Source organism: Barbatula barbatula (genome assembly GCF_947034865.1).
Source record: "Barbatula barbatula genome assembly, chromosome: 9".
In the NCBI taxonomy this organism is placed as follows: domain Eukaryota; kingdom Metazoa; phylum Chordata; class Actinopteri; order Cypriniformes; family Nemacheilidae; genus Barbatula; species Barbatula barbatula.
Genome location: NC_136772.1, coordinates 23,639,596 through 23,657,759, shown reverse-complemented (window position 1 = coordinate 23,657,759; position 18,164 = coordinate 23,639,596). Strand labels below are relative to the sequence as shown.

At 39.0% G+C, this 18,164-nt stretch overlaps 1 protein-coding gene and 1 long non-coding RNA gene across 2 annotated transcripts; one reads left to right on the top strand and one right to left on the bottom strand.

Annotated features, from left to right (window-relative positions):
• Positions 1–645: 645 nt before the first annotated feature.
• Positions 646–10,138, bottom strand: hnrnpa3 (heterogeneous nuclear ribonucleoprotein A3; the record flags this gene model as incomplete). Its single annotated transcript, XM_079464987.1, is given in 12 exon segments — positions 646–698; positions 1,102–1,233; positions 1,400–1,432; positions 1,547–1,600; positions 1,692–1,781; positions 2,174–2,243; positions 2,245–2,376; positions 2,450–2,570; positions 2,572–2,588; positions 2,657–2,798; positions 9,803–10,016; positions 10,120–10,138. Coding segments are annotated over 12 exon segments (1,077 nt in total).
• A 2,753-nt stretch (positions 10,139–12,891) lies between these two features.
• Positions 12,892–17,132, top strand: LOC306899143. The gene is made up of 3 exons (XR_013787170.1): positions 12,892–13,399; positions 15,634–16,784; positions 16,890–17,132. It is a non-coding gene; the product is annotated as an uncharacterized lncRNA (long non-coding RNA).
• Positions 17,133–18,164: the final 1,032 nt, after the last annotated feature.

Here is an 18,164-nt window from a genome sequence, read left to right as displayed (position 1 = left end):
TTCTTTCTTCTCCCAGATTTCCTCTTATTTTCTATATTGTAAAATGTGATTAATTTCCTCTGAATTCCAAGTGAAATGTTCATTTATGTTGACCACAGGTTACCACAGTTAAATAGACTCCAGCCTTACTGAATTCCAATCAGAATATGGGAGGTACTTTGACATATTCATATATTTAGCATTTGCTAATCTTACCCATCCAGAACCATCGCTGAAAACGCATCATAAAAGCTATTCGTCCACTTAGAAGAGTTACTCTAACCTGCTTCTGTTCTTCTCAAACCCTCATCGCTCACCGCTAGCCTTCCTTCCTTCGCTTGCTCTCATGAAAACAGACGCTAGCTCTCGAGGCAAACTCTGAAGCAACTTCTCACCAGGTCCTGTCTACGGTCTGTCTGACATGTTTGTATGGTCCGGTCACATAACTTAATCTCATACACAACAGCAGCTGCACTCTCTTCAGACTCAATGACACACTAAGTGACTTTATTTATACTTTTATTCCTTCCCACTGCACCCATCTGTCCTCATCTCAATCTAACTGTGGGTCTGTTGAACAGACACAGGGTAAAGCACATCATTCTGTGTTGCGCTTCTGCCGTGTTTCCGAGGTGAAGCCCAACTTACCACAGAGGAGCGTGCGGGTCAATATCGCCTGGAGCCGTGGCCCCCGCCTCCACCACCAGACCCATATCCACCTGTTAAAAAATCACAGAGCAAAACATCAGACCTGGAGCTAAGTTTCCAGCGCTTCACAACATCAAACTATGAAAGTACGATGGTGATTGGAAAAAATGCTTGTTTTGCTTGTTGAAAGCCTCATCCAAGAAATGGCAGTTTCGTGGTACTGTAGGTATTGATCAATATATATTACAATATTAAAACAATGTATTATTCTGTATATTTTGAAACATATATTTAACAATATATAGTAAATATTTTGTAAAATACAAAATTGTCTGTGACCAAGATACAAAATAATTCATCCATTGACAACTTTATGTTCATGTTGTTTGCATTTCCAGAGCTTGTTCGTCATTCTGTTGCGAGTGTGAAAAAATGAAACAGCTCCAACTTTGTTCTGTAAAGTACAGTACATACCTCCAAAATTTCCTCTGTTGTTGTAGTTATCATATTCTCCAAAGCCTCCTCTGCCTTGGTCATCATACCCAGGGCTTCCACCATAACCCCCATGGCATCCTCCGTAACCAGGACTGCCACCATAGCTACCACCTAACATCAAATACACAAACATATTCATGCGCAGCCACAAAATGTACTTCCACAACGTCGATATCCTTCACAATGCATCAGACTGATTTCACACGAGCTGACGAATAATAACAAATTTGCTACGAATCAGCTGCATATTGCAGACAAACACTTTTGCGTTCCCCACCAAATCCGTTGCATCCACCTCCTCCGTAGCCTCCTGCAAACCACACAAATACACCACATTCAATGCAGGATTGATTACACCTTAGGTGCTACTGAACAATGTGTGCTTTAGATGGGATCAGATGTAAGGTTTCACATGACATCTCACCTTGGCCAAAGTTGCCACCTCTACCCATGAAGTTACACCCCTCTCCACCACGATCTACACAAAAACCACAGACGATAACCATCTATGAGCTTCGGATCACTAACACAGACTGAAACACGATTCAAACGTGAAAAGCATTACTTACACCTCTGGTTAGAAACAGCCTGCATCTCCTGCTTTGGAAGAACCTTTCTTACTTCGCAGTTATGGGAGTTGATTGTGTGATATTTTTGTGCTGAAAAAATAATAAGATGACAATGATAAAATACTCATTTTGGGATTCTACATCCGATCACCAGGTGGTTTACATAAGCTGTAAAGTGTGAATTGTGGAGAACTGTGTTTTGGGGACTTTTCAAAATGAGTATTAAAAACCCAATTTTTGCAAAATAACCAATTATCGTCTGGAGTCAAATCCATTACACGTTTACCAAGTACTCGTACATCCAAACAAAACATTTGCCGCTGTGTAAAAGAATACATATTTGCACAGGTGTGGAGTCTTTCATGACGAAATGACATCGTGAGTGAACAAGACCGTTTCGACAATGTTGTCATCTGTACGTGGGACTTTTCAGATCATTTATGTTGTGTTAACATCGCTCCTCGACCCGTCCAACAACTCACCAACAATTTTATCCACAGTATCGTGATCAGTGAAGGTGACGATGCAGAAGCCTCTCTTCTTCCCTGTCAAGCCTTATATCAATGCTCTCGATCTTTCCATAGCGCTCAAAGTACTCTGTGATGTGATACTCCTTCGTGTCTTTCTTTATTCTACCCACAAATATCTTCTTCACCGTTAGATGACCTCCGGGGTTATTTGTGTCCTGGACAGAGAAATCCACAGCTTTATACATGGAGTTATATCTTTCGAGCTTTACTAAGTGAACGTGAGCGCACCTCTCTGGAAACGGCGCGTTTGGGGTCCACCACACAACCGTCCACTTTGTGCGGCCGCGCTGCCATCACCGCGTCCACCTCTGCTACACATGAATACGTCATGAAACCGAAGCCTTTTGCAACCTGGAACTCTCATTATCTGAGAAAGGAGACATTATTGATAGCGGTTCTATAAACCTTGTGTTTCTATTTGAACTAATAACTCACCACACAGTCTGTAAGTTTGCCCCATTGCTCAAAGTGAGAGAGTAAACTTTCCTCTGTGGTCTCGAAGCTGAGACCACCGATAAACAGCTTCCTGAGCTGCTCCGGCTCCTTACTGTCACGACCCACGTCAAACACACATGTGCTTTATTATTAGAAATATGCATCAAGAAAGGGTAACTCCACCCAAAAATGTTAATTATTTCATGAATAACTCTCATGTATGCATTTCTATGTTCGGTTGCAACCAACAGTTCTGAAGCACCTTTGACTGCCATGGCAGGACATTTGTATTGTTTTTTGGTCTGTTGAACACAAAAGAAGATATTTTGAGGAATGTATGAAAACAAACAGTTCTGGGGCACTTTTGACAACCATTTAAATGTTGTTTTCTATGGCAGTCAATGGTGCTTCAGAACTGTTGGTTGCTAACATTATTCCAAAATATCTCTCTTTGTGTTCAACCTAATAAAGAAATACATACATGTTTGGAACAACCAGAGGGAGAGTCATTCATGACATAATGTTCATTTTTTGGTGGAGAATCCCTTTAAAACCAGTTAAACACGTCTCGCTCTTGAACGATTCAACTGAACGTGTGTGGCCACGCCCAGCGCCGAGTGTATATACCAATCCTGCTGAGGCAAAGGTTTGCCTCATGAATATTAACTAGCCCCTCCCCAGTGATCTCATGAATATTAACCAGATTGCGAGGCGTTACCCAGTTGGTTTACTTTACGTGATTGGACACCTCGGAAGTTACGACGTGACGTCGACACCACGTAATTAATACTCATGAGATCTGCCGATGAGATCGAATAGAACGGACAATCCGATAATCTGATGATTCAGTTATTGTCCAGATGTTAAATCAAACGACTACGCGCATGTTTCTCCGATAAAGGCAAACAATTAAAGGCTGGAAATGAAAGCGGCTGCGACGAGCGTCCAGAATATTCCACGCGCCATTTTAATTTCCGCGTTTCCTCCATATTGTTAATGTTGGCAAACTGTTTTAAACACTATTCAATATTTTATAATGACGCGTAACAGCTAACGTTAACATTTCAGCAATAACCCAAGTTAGCTGAAACAACGGATGCGGGTTAGACAAAGTTAAAGGCAGATATGGACAAATGTTCAAGAGCGTAACCGTAATATTCACGTATCCTTTAATAAACATGCACAATAACCAGTCAAATAAGCGGATGTGATATATTTCTTCATCTTGCAATAAGTCGCATTTGAGCAAAATACTGTAACACTACAGTTTATTCACAATCCGTTAATTGTTTACGTTTGGAACATTAGCTCCATGCTGCAGCGTTTACGCGCTCTCGCTAGTCTGCACGTGCCGGAAGAGCCGTGATGTCACTCTTCGGCCAGAGGAGGCGCTGCCGGACACGTGCATTATTTATTATACAACGATTTTCATAAATAACCTGGTCATATTTATTTTATTCTCGATGTTGTTGTTGATTCTAGTAAATTAAATAAATGTTTGACACACGAACACCTTATATAAAATTATATTGCATTATTTTCAGCATTACTGCAATTATTGAAAGTCGGGACGTTGCTACCACAGTTCATCATCATGTCATACTCATATGTATATTTTTGCGTGTTGTGCATTAATTTGATAATATAATTTTATAATGGTGATATAATTATTCAGATTCCTATAATCGTCTTTATTTATCTTTTTATCCTACCATATTAATCCTGTGATGGATAAATGTTGAGACTTTATAATAAATTAACCTTTCCACAGAAATGTTTCTGACATTATGTAGGCCGGCACTGAAGACTGTGTTTGATAATCAACAACACAGTAATATATGATTAGTCTTATTCAATCTGTCTCTCAGTTCCGCTTTGAACTTATCAACTACAATTGATGTAATTATAAACAAAATGAGAAATATAACAATATTTTGTTAGCAAATGAACAATTTAGCTTCTATTTGAAAGATTGATCTTGTTGGTAGCCTAACATAACCGTTCTATAATTGAGATGATGCAACTTTAAGGTCTGCCCATAAATTACAGACTGCAGATGTGCTTACAGTAAACACGTCCAGTGTGTGAATGTTATACAGTAGATAACAGCTCTGAGTCAAAGCCACTGGTGTAGAAATGACTGTAAATAGCCTTCAAAAGTCAAAAAATAAAATCTATCTCTTATCAACTTGTTGCACATCATAAGTAGGCCTGTGCTTCGGCATGTCAATACATTTCAATTATTGCATTTTCTAGATGAGAAAAGAATGTGTTTAGATGCTTAAACCAAGCGGCTGTCTTGACACCGAAATTTCAAAACAAAAGTGTTTATCTGCAAACAAACGATGCTGCAGTAGACCAATTCTGAGAAGCATCATCATGTAAGCAGCTGTTGGCAGGGAGGATATGTGTGCCTATATAGGTATAGGTACAGATTCCTATGTATAAATGTATAGGATAAAGCAATGTAAGTCACTTTGGATAAAAGTGTCTGCCAAATGCCTACATGTAAATGTGCGGCATGAAGTCAGTTCCTCATTCTCACAGGTGTACTTCATCACATGTTACAGTCAAGTCAGAAACAAGATGTGCCCAAATACTTTTTCTTCATTTTGGAAAATGTATTTACAAACTTGTATTAAACCAAGCAAGCTCGTGGAGCTGTTCATCCAAAAATAATTTTATCTAGTTAATCTCATTTTAAATTTATCTAGTTTCTCAATCCAAACCGACCAGTTTAGTAGAAGAATGACATGACACCAGGGTGAGTAAATGATGCAAGAATGTTCATCTTTGTGTACAGATGCAGTTTGGACAGTGCAGTTTGTACATCATCATGTGTTCTCTGATAATTTGTCTTAAATGCAGTTGTAAAGTATCAAAAGAACTTTAATAAAGAATCACATCACATCATACACATTCACAACATCACACAATTTAGAAAAATGGACTTCACTGTTGGCCTATTCATAAAATGCAGATTTTACTGTTAGGCATGTAAAGTTATAGTATCTGCTGTGTGAGAATAATTTTCAACACTAAACACGATCTCTGAACACATGACAGGGGAAAACATGCAGTCAGACTGGTTTTACTCATGAGATATACAAATCAAGTACAGTGCGACACCTGCTGGCCATTCACATTCATCTGAAAGGACGTTGCTCGTCTATTTTACAGGTGTTTGGAATATATAGCTTTATTTCTTGCCCCTTACAGAAAGGATTTAAAAAATATGATGATATTTTGATAACCATGTGAATAGATTTTGATGGCAATATTAACTGAAACCGTAATAATCCTAGCTTTATCAGTTAGGTGAAGCCTCACGGTGTGTCTGGAGTTGTTTGGCAGACGCATGAATGCAGGCTGACTGTAGATTTATAGCAGTTTTATTAGATGGTTATTAATGTGTATCATCATTACCAGAATGTGACAGATGAAATAGCACCATAATAAAAGAGCCACTTTCACTTCCAATGTTAAAGCACCTTTATTTATTGGCAGACGTCTGTTTAAGATTTATGGGAAAAGCATTTTCATATTTTGTAATAGTTAAATGAGCGGACTAAATGATAGGGCTCTCTCTCTCTTTAGGTCTCTTTGCCAAACACTGACTGCAGTCAGAGTGTGTGTGATCTTCAGAACGTCTCAATGGGCCTGTTGACCGGCAGAATGTGAAAATCGGCATGTTAAAACTTATCCAAGAGTCAAATAATACCATGAAATATCACTTTCAAATAGCAACCATGACTGCAAAACCATGAATATTGACGATTGACCTGTCATGGAGATTTCTATAAAGAACATAATTGTGTAATTTGTAAAACATTTCAGTGGAAATGACTCTTTGTGAGGGACTAAAATGCATTTTCCAATTTTGTCCATATCAACGTGACAATATGTAACAATCTAGTGTTTTTGTCATCATTTTATGCTCTTCTGTGCTTTACGGTTACTCTGAGGACACTGCCTCTCTGTTTACTCCATCGATGACGATAATCCATCTTTTGAGATCTCCCCACGTTCTGTGGGCCGGTCATTTAGACGGACAGCGTCTATGTGTTTGTGTTTGCAGAGGTGTGTGTTGTTATCTCAACCTGCGAGCATTACAGATACAATATGATTGATGTGACAAATGATTCTTGCTGGGACGCTTTGCCAATTTCACTCGGCTGTTGATCACACACCTTTCTTTTGAGGTGACAGTCCGCTGACAATGGATGTATCAAATCCCACGTGTACACACGGACACACACACACGGACACACAAACACACAAAAGTAAAGCTGATTGCTTCATCACATGCTTCAGGTCCCCAAGGCACTGAGCTGCTGACCGAGTGTGTTTTCTAACTTATGATATAATTGCATTGAACGAGGTTTCCAGTAAAATGCAGTGTGGGGTTTTAACAAGTCATTTTATAGTGGCTGTGATGCAGTGCGTGTGATAACATTTATGCCCAAATAACCACGATGAAACCACAATCCCGCGGCTTATTTTCTTTATATGTATCCAAAAGCTTTGTTATTTTAACAAGTGAAGAAGTAATAAATAAATGAAAGGTCTAATTGAGATGCATGGACACAGGTTTGACCTGTAGCACAGTGTTAAGACAGACAGGCTGCGTGATCTTCCCTGCGTTTTAAGACAGCACTTAAGACAATAATTAACCAAAGGTTTATATCCTTTAAAAAATGAATGAATTATATAAGACGAGCACTGTGTGACAGCAGCTGCGGTCAGCGAGTCCTCTACAAAAATAAGTGTGTGTGTGTGTGTGTGTGTGTTTGACTGGTGTTGGACTCAAGACTCTTGCCCTCCCTGACACTCGAAATTCCAGTACAGAACATTTTCATTTTCAGCTGGATAAATGATTGCAGCTCCTTTTGGGAAAATGTGACGTGCTCACTGAACGCTGTTTTTCAGTAGATGTGTTTGTTTAATAACTTACTAAGCCTCTATCCATCTTTACAATAACTTATACTTAAACTTAAAATTTGATATTTTGTCAACAAACATCATGGCTTCAAAAAGTAATGCATATAGAAATCAACAAACAAGTTCCCATGTTCCTAATCACAAAACATCCATCAAACATGTTTAATAAGAAATTCAGTTGCAAATCAATTCATGTGCATTTATATGAACTCACAAACACAGCTATGAGTTACAGACCCAGCGCAGACTATCATACAATGTTTATCTCATTCCTGCTACATTCACATGAATCCATACATACTGGACAATACAATTACTGAACTGTCATTAACCTACATTTAGTTTTCTCAGGCAATAGGGTTTAAATACAGACAGATCATTCGCTCATTCTCCTTCACAACTCCTTCCTGATGGAACATTCTTCCTTACACGGTCCGGTCAACCACATCTCTCACAACCTTCAAAAAACGACTTCAAACCTCTTCTGTGAATACTCGACAGACAACTGAAAAGAAAAATGTACACTAACCCTCTCTCTCTCTTCTCTCAGCAGGTAGTGTTCTAGCTTTTGTTGAATCTAGTATCTTTGTATTAGCACCTAATGTATGTGACATATCGCTTATTGCTCCCTGAACTCTTTGTAAGTCGCTTTGGATAAAAGCATCTGCTAAATGACTAAATGTAAATGTAATGTAAATGGCTCTTGTGACTAAAGCTGGAGAGCCCTATAGACAAACCCACCAGCAGGTGGAGCAATATGTCAAGCTCAAGTCTTTCATTCATCATACGACTATAATATTATATTAGCTACTACAATTATACTCAGATAGACATGTTTACATAATAAAGATACACTTCTGTACATGATTATAGCAGATGTGCAAACAAAAGGTAAAAAATAAATTTGCTGGAATGAGCAGTTTCACGAATATCATTTCACTTCACTACTCACAGGAAGCTGATTTAAAATCATCCATTATACAGTCAACATTATTTTAATATAATATAAATGAATGTACTTTGAAATAAAAAATGGTTCATGTTTAAGGCTGCATTTTGAATTTGACACATGCATACACAGTATATGCCTATTCCTAGTCTGTGAAAATGCATATATTATATTGCATTAACTTGCAACAGATAAAGTGGGAATAATACAATTTTGACATCCCCATAAATAGAAGGAATTATTTATCAATATTTAATCAAACGCAATATCTAACTAATTCAGAATATCTAATTATAGTTATATTTGTCTGAACGTGACAGTTTTGTGTTTTTACATGTAATGTTGGATTAGCTCATTACTCAGGAGGTGGTTGCGTTTGTGTATTTTTACATCCTTAAGATGGCGCTGCAATCCACGAGAAAGCTCACTCATATATCAATGGCGCAGAAATAACACACCTTTGTCAATTTTCATGTAGGCCTATACATTTCCCCCGTGTCCACCTATATACATCATTTGAGTTCTTAACACTTTATTTTACGATTAGACAAAAACAGCCTTTAAATTAAATTGTATTTATTTTTTAAAGAATTGTCATGGTAAAGCTGTACAGCTTTTTAAATACTGTGAATCAAAAAGGGATATAAAGGGCAAAGCGGGTAATCCTGACATAATGTTTTTATGCCACATGACAAGAAAATGCCTTCCCGCATGTTTATTATCATTTTGACCCTCCTGACATTATTTATATAATAAATACTTTATAATAATCCACACATTTCCTAAAAATGCTAATTTAGAGAAGCTGAAAACATGATGCAAGTCAATGTCTGTAATGAACTGTCATGTTATGACACCCTAATCCGTCAGTATCCTGTCAGCAACGTTCTAAATGGTAAGACTGGATTCTGCGTGCATGCGTTTCATCCTTTGAGCTGGACCACACAATCCCCCCACACCTCATTAGCACAGTCAGTGATAAGCGCTCACGATGTGACCCGACAAGCCAAAGCTACATGTCTCGTGATCAAAGGGCGACTGTGTCCGGTGGGTGAAAACAACACTCTGAAATCATGACCGGTTACATACGTAGAGCTCAATGTGCTGTTCACTGCTGACGTCACAGAAGCTGAGGGTTGACCTTGGATCCACGCTGACATAAAGACCCGGCCCATACGGACGTACGCAAGTGGAAACTCGAAGGAAACGGAGAACGGCAGACTGGGAACCAGAGAGTTAATATAAGTAGCGTTTACCACCCTCTCTCAGGAGGGCAGAGAGTCAGGAGCTCGAATGAGTGCGGGCCAGAATCTCTCTCGCAGGATTTGAGGAAAAGCACAATCCCGCGCATCTGTTTCCTCAGACAGCACATAGAGGAAACTGGGCGTAAATCACACTCAGCAAAAATAGCAGAGGTGCTGTTATTCACTGTGATCTTGGAGTCTTTGTGCTGGACTTCTCTTTCCACCTCTGGAAACACAAACGTATATTTACATTCTTGCAGAATTGATGCCTATTATTTCAATTTGGGGATTGGCATATTTCTCAGGTTGGGGCACGCACATTCTCTCACCAGAGACAGCTTCGGTCATGCTACTGTATGGGATAAACTATAGGATCGAAACACTGCACATTTATTTGAGAAAAGTATAGCATGTGACACTTTAGCAAAACTGAAACAACGAGGAACCATGTATCAGAGTGACAAAATACAGACATTTTTATTAATTCATGGTATAAATTCACAGCGTATAAAACACGTGTGACAACATGCCCCATCAGACATTTATTTAATATACGATTATCCTGAGTTCAAGAAGTCTCTTGACCACCTATCGCTCTTATACTTCAACTTATATTCCATGTTTATTCATTTGTTCATTTTCTTGACATATAAGATGAAAACATACAGTGTGTCATCAGACAGCAGCATGTCATCTATTGGAAACTACATGTATTTGCTTGTTTCCATTGATAAATAAGGATTATGCCACTTTGTCCAGTGCTGTTTGACTAAACCGTGGCTATTATGTAAATCACACACATGAATGGCTTCAAGAGTTTATGGAACTTGGAATAGCAGCGTGTTGTCTGTCTCTCAGTATCTCGTATCTCTTAAACAGCTCCGCATGGTGCTTCTTCAAGGCCAAAGCTTCCAGCGATGAGCTCCACACGAATCCTTCAGCTGTTCGTGTTTACGGCAGTGTGAACAGACCGTGGGCTTAATACTGGACTGCTTACACGTGATGCTAAGCTTTTTTCAATTGAACTAAGCTGCCATGTAAATTTGCGGTCCTTTTCTGTAATGTTTTTTTTTGGACTGTATTTTAATCCAGTTACAGTTTTTGACATTATACGTGGAAAAAAACTGAATGTATCCCCCTGTAATAGGTAGATGAATGAATCTGTTCTATGTATATTTGTCCTAACCCCACTTGCCACTATATAGAAAAGTAATCACAGAATCTAATTCTGGGACTGCTGTCAAAAAGGACAAATGCAATGCCGCCTCGGAATTTGGCTAAAATCAGGCGTTATAATGGCAGCGTTTTTACTCAGTAAATGGCAATGATGCTGTAAACCCAGCCGGATTTCACAGAAATTTGTGATAATAATAATAAAGCGCCATCCCTGAACCATCCCTGACACAAAAGCAGATCGCACCAAAACATACAAATGACAGCAGTCATCTCCAACTAATACTTGTACTTGTTTGACTCACTTTGAGAAACACATTTTTATTCCTTCCCTTCCTCTGAGAAGAAATCATTTTGTTCAATCATATAATTCCTTACTCAACTCGCAATAAATCAGCCGGATAGTCTATGAAGGTGATATAGCGTGATAGGCCTACAGCACGTGAGGATAAAGGTGAAGTATTTGTTTGCCACGTGTCTTGGAAGACTTCCGTCTTCACGAAAACAACAGCCTTATAGATTCACCATCCACAGTAATGAAATGCTTTTGAATATAAACCAAGCTGATTTTTATAAGCCCTGTCGTGCTTTTGGAGCGCATGGATGCCTCGCAGCATCCTCAGTAAGTGTGACAGATAATGAGCTCACTCCATGGGCCGTGAACACAGATCCACAGCGGCGAATCCTCCTCTCAGAGCTCTGGGACTAATAAACGCTGCAGACCGACTGAGACGTGATTAATAACTCTGAAAGAAAACAGAAATGTCTAAAAAGGATACTTGAGTCATAGCTAGAGGCTCGTCCTTTTAAAGGCGGACCTCACAGTTGGCTGTTGCCTGGAGATGAAGCGGCGCTATTGATGTTTGTGAAGGGGACATCAATAGCGGCCTGTAATAAAGCTGTGCTCACTGCTGTGAGCCTCGATGGCGTTTCCTAGCCCCCGGTCTGCACGCGCACCCCCGCGCTTCCGGCGTCTCTCCAATGTGATTATTGCTTTGCTTGGCTTTTCATTTAGGAAGTCGTCAAGTAAAATCTTCCCTGACTGTGAAAAGCGAGCACTGGTGTGTGTGTGTTCATCTCCAGGGTCTCGTGGCTGATGATTTCTACTATGTTGTACGTTTTCATGTCCCCGACATGTGTTTGTTTATATTGAATAGAATGTAAACGAAGTCAATGTCAATAAATCGTATTTGTCTTTTTTCATCAAAATATTCTGAGAGTATGTATTAAAGCGTTCTGTCATACAACACTTTTTCATCGTTTATTCACCCTCTTGTCATTTCAAACCTGCAGAACACCAAAGGAGGTATTTCGAAGATCTTTATTAACCGACATTGACCCTCGTTGACTTCCGTTGTATGAACACAAAACCACGGAGACATTTCTCAAATTATCTTCTTTTTTGTTCCACCAAAGAAAGAGTCAGATACATATTTTGAATGACATAATTAGTATTTTTGGGCAAACTAATCCGTTTTAGAAATATAGCAGGTGTTTTGCTTTTTTAAAGTGATTTGTAGGAATATATATTGCAAATATTTAGCCTTTTTTACTCAATATAATTTTCCATCCTGTTAGTCTTAATATATCTTTATCTACAAAAGGCACATCCCTAATGACATCATCTTGTCTAAGTGGGAAACATGAATTTTGAATGAGGTGTGATGTATTTCTATGCAACTCATCCTGGTGCTGTTTGTGGAGAGAATCAAGTTTCGCTTATTAATAAAGTTTAAGCATTTGATTGCTTCAATAAATTCCATAAGAAGAGTGACCCCGTATACATTGTGGTGTGAGGCGAGCCACAGTTTTTGTCCCGAGCGTGTGTGTGGCGGGCAAACGGCTTACCTGAATCCTGCCTCAATCCCTTAATACCTGTACACGAGCTGGAAAGTGCTGTCCTGACACATTGCGGCCGCTGTGCCGTTGAGCCAGAGGAGAGGAGAGAAGAGCAGGGCTGGGCAGGTGTTTCCTACATCCCCGGGGACAGAGTCACTACACCTGCCGGCTGCTGGCCGTGTGATGGATCGATGGAAGAGGAACTGACTCAGCTCTTTAGCTTAGCACGGGACCTGATTGAAACACTCTGTCATCACACAAACAATAACAGACATTCATCTTTTAGCGTCGGCAGGGGAGGCTGCAGGCCCGTGCTCGGGCACGACTGATGAGGGCGGTAAAGGAAAGGGGACTGCTTGGTTTAGGAAACGGTGCTGTGGAGCTGCCGTGTCACGTGGTGCCGCAGAGCAAACAGCTTCTTCAGCAAAGCTCAGATACACCTGCCTCCTCTCTTTACATTAACAATCCCCACATTACACAAGCTTACGTGAGGAAAGCAAACGATCGGTTTCCATCAACCATTCAACCTTATTCGCAAAGATTTAACTACATCAACAGTATATCACGTATGCAAACATGTCTGATCATTTAAACCAGGTAATAATTCATTATAATGTTATTATTAGTAGTTTGTAGCTCTTGTTTTTGCAATTCTTAGCAGTAACATTGGACAGGTTAAATGTATTGTATGAAAATCTTCTTAACAACTCTTATCAATAACCTTATTATACTAAATGTAAGCGAGAAGCATTTTATTCTGAATGTAGGCGTTCATCTAAGACTCTAATACCAACCCATATGATAAAATATGGTTTAACATTCACTATAGTACACTGTACTTAACTGTATGTTATAGTATATACTTCAGTATTGCCCCAGTAAACTATATAGTAAATAGAGTCACTTATATTTTCTATCATAAGGTTCAAAACCACTATAATTTAATACAAAATATTACAATTCTGTACAGGGGGCAATTCTCACTATTAACTAGCATATTATTGGCATATTGGCTGTTTTATTAGTTCTTCGAAAGCACTTATTCTGCATGTCCATACTCTACATCCCCCATCCTATCCAACACCCAAACCTAACAACGACCTTACTAACTATTAATAAGCAACAAATTAAGATTTTATACTACTACAATAATCTCTACATTCTAATATAACAGATAGATACTGCATTACACACCATACCACATAGATGATTTCAGTTGGATAATATGACAATGATGTCAGTCCATCAGAACAGCGTTGTTTAAAGCATCGTGCAGTTCCTGCAGTGACCGGTAGAGGGCAGCGCGCGCACACTGCGCAAACTCGCACGGAAAACGCATCTCTATCGTTTTGTAAAGCAACCCATTGCACATGAAATTAAGAATCAATTTTTCATTCATGAAAGTCTTATTGTACCTCAGAGATTCACAGAACTCCACCGAGCAACAGCAAACACAAGGAAACACAAATCGGTCTGAACAGACTCATGGTGTGACAGTAATAGATGGACCCCAATATTACACTCAAAAACCTTTGAGGCTTATTGAAAACTGGAAGTGTAATCTTATCTAAAAGTAACACGCTTTGAAGGCGTTATGAAAAGCCGCTTTGTGCGTGTGTGCGCATCACATACTCATAAATCTTGAGGTGAAATAATTGTTTGCAGTTGAAATTTATGTAACACGCATTCCTCGGAAGCTAATAAATGAGACGCGCTCTCATTAGCATCTGAATTCATTCTCATCCACACAACACGTTTGTCTCGCTTAACTCTTTCTTCTTTTCCCTGCCTTTCCAAACGACTGAAGAAGAAGAAGTGCAGGTTTAAAAGAAAAACAATGACTATAAAACTAACGCTTATCATGCAAAAAAATGGCATCCCTGGTTATTTATTCTGTTTTACTTTGTTTAGCTCTTGCTGCTCATGCAATAATTTAAAGCTTCGGAGTTTGTACTGTTTGCAGTGTAATATGTTCTCTATGCCGTAATCCTGTGGATTCTGAGGAATAATAATTTACATTATTGACTCAGTGAACAGAAGAGATATCTCACTCGTGCATGCGCATATTCAAATGTACATGACAATTTACTTTTTGTAGCTTATAGAGCAGCATGTACTTTGTGCCGAAAAACCTCTTCAGTGTTTCTTAAAGAAGTGAAAGAAGTCTTGAGGATATGTGCTTACGGTGTCGGCCTTTGGAGTAGATTTCAGCTTCGGAAGATCTGATCTATTCTTGCTTTTGTCTGACTGTTTGTGTCCCATGCTACAGTGTGTGTGTGTGTGTGTGTGTGTTTGTGATTGGGTTGGCAGTGTTTTCTTATCTTGTACTGTGCTGCTTATCTGTTCAGTGTACAGCATCAGGTCTGCTCAGAGCCCAAAGCTCATACCATGAACAAAAGCAGAGCTGAGTATGGGGAGGGGTCTAGGGGGCCCCCAAGATATTCCTTGGGCCCCCCCATAAAAATGTCCATTTAATACTCTTTTGTGTTGTCAAATTGAGAAAAATGGGATGTTTATTCATGCAATGAACTATGATTATGTTAAGAAAATATCTGAGAACGTAGCCAATGCTACAGTCTAAACAAATGTTTGAAATCATTTTTAATTTTAGGAATGAAACATATTTTATTCATGACTTCTCTTTGTGGATAAACTCGAAGGAAATGTACAGTTATGTATCATTTGTTATGCACAAACGGAAACCTAATGTCGACTAATACTGAACTAAACACCATAAACAGCTTCACATTAACCTCTGATCCTCACTAATAGTTTTTTCTCTCTGTCTCTCTCTGTGTGTGGGGGGGTTGTTTCCGAGGCCGTGATGACAGATTTACAGGATGTTGTGGACGGTATTGGTCAGCAGTTTGCCATATTGAGGATGCGTGTGACATGTATGACTCCTGCGTCGTCGCGGAGTGATGACATCCTCTTTTTAATGAGCATTGTTAGCGTAGCGTGAGCGGTGCGGCGGTCAATCACACATCAGCCGCTGAGACACAGAAAAGATTCTCTAATGAACAGCATCTCTCCTCTCACATGAACGCACAGATCTTCAGCGGCACCGCAGACAAACTCCAGACCACCTCATCGCGCTTCATCCACCCTGGTGCCCACCGGTCTGGTGAATGAACGCAACACTGCGCACACGCTCAACTCAACTTCTGAAGATGCTTGTGTGAGATGTGATTTGTTGAGTGTTGTGGGTAATGGTGCAGGACATACTTTAGATCTCTAGTGTTTTTTCTTCAGGGCCAGATTTGACGGTGAACAGTACACAACATGATTTAACAACTAAACAGCGAAGTATTGTAAATCAAACAATGACAATGGTAATATTGTTAATGTAATATTGAATAGAAAAAGGATCTAAAGCTGCAATCTGTTACCATCTCTGGTTATAGGAACTTAAATTGCAGGTTACTTTACATGACGTGAGTAACATTTCCAGCAGAATCGTATCTGACAGCTCAACTTATAAATCGTTATTACATATATTATATAAGACGGCGTTTATACTAGTGCGTATCCTTTAAAACGCATATATCTCTTGCTACGGTTACACCTGGCGTTTGCACTAGTCCAGAGTTTTTGACCCTCGAAAACTGAAACTTTTGGAAACGGTGCGACCCTGTTTTAGTTTGATCGTTTTCATTTTAAAACGCAGTTTTCATGTAAACACCACCTCATTGCAACAGGAGTAAACTTGGAGTACACAACTGAGAATACATAAAGATATGTAATAAGACGGAAAGTATACCTTCTTATTTTTGTTTAGTTTAGCGTTTTAGTATTTTTAGCATACTTATAAAATACCTTTTGGTAAGGGTTATTGTATAATTGGTTTAGTCCTTTCCTGTTTCTTTTATGCATTTGGCAGACGCCTTAATGCAATGCAGTTCATTTAAACTACACATTTATCTGCAGTTTTGTTCTCTGGGAATGAATCCCCAATGTTCCAGCAGCTGAGCTACATTATCAGGTAATTGAGCATCCATATTTGCAGTTTTTTAAACAGTCATTTAACTACGTTAGCGTCTACACAAACAGACGTAATAACGTAAACATTAATTCTGTGGTGTTACAGTCACAAAGATGGATGTGGCCTGAGTCGGTATCAATTTCAAGGCATCCTAGATATTGTGAAAGAGGACATCAGGAATCTGTTCATTGTTTTATCATTCATCAACTGAAAGAAATCGAGCTCAACGTTGTCATTCTTCTGTTTCTTTATTGCTATAGTTGTGGGCGGGACACTGCTAATCTGTTTCATCTTGAACAATTTTTGAACTTTATATAAGCGTTTACATTAAAGTCTGTGTATCTAGCCATTTGTTTCTCTTGCTCTTGATTTGGTCTTGTTTTAGTTCTCATCATGTTAGGATAAAACATTATGGGGCAGTTTCCCGGACAGGGCTTAAGGCTAGTCACAGACTATCTGAAATGTCAGAGGTGTCTTTAACGAAAATAATGTGATCAGTGTGATTGTTTTGTCTGAAGATGCACACCAGTGATGTTATTTGTAAAATATGTTTTAAACATAACTTAAATATCCTAATTTAACTAAGGCCAAGTCCTGGTTTAAACTAATCCTTGTTTTCGGGAAACCGGCCCTATATTGTCAATAGATTTAAATGATTTAAAATAATTAAGTCACTTGAATGAATTAGAAATTAGTGTATCAAAAACAAATAAAATGGTAATGCTTAACGCTGGATTGATTTAAAAATGTATATATTTAAAAGGGGCTTTATTCCCATTGTCCATGTGATTAAGGTTGGTACACATTTTAAGGGCCGCCGCAGGGATGTTTTTTGTCCCATTCCAGCCCTGAGAATTAGTTTAATGCACTTTAGCAATTCATACAGTCAGGACAATTAGTGAATAATTTAAATATATTGATGATGTAATCAATAATTTGTAATAATTTGTTACTTTTTTTATTTAACTTCTATGTTTGAGTCTCACTACTGAAGAACTTCTGAAAGGGGATTCTGTTATTGAACCTAGCTACCTGATGATGTCAGTGGGTCTGGATTCACTCTCTCTCCATCAATCCCCCCCCCCCCCACACACACACACACACACACACACACACACACGTGTACGTGTACATGCACACAGTAGAGCTCAGTGTGTAACAGCACAATGGAGCATTGTGGTGAAGGGCCACTGGAGATTGTCTATGCATCTTCTCTCTCTCTTTCGCTCTGAATGGAGTGTCTGGCATTTGTCCTCAGCTGTAATGTAATTGTGTTTTACTGCACACTGCAGTGTAATTGCTGACTAGTCTGTTAACCTTTTAAATCAGCACACAATTGTGCTGCTGGAGAGGAGACTGATAACACTAGAGCAAAAGAGA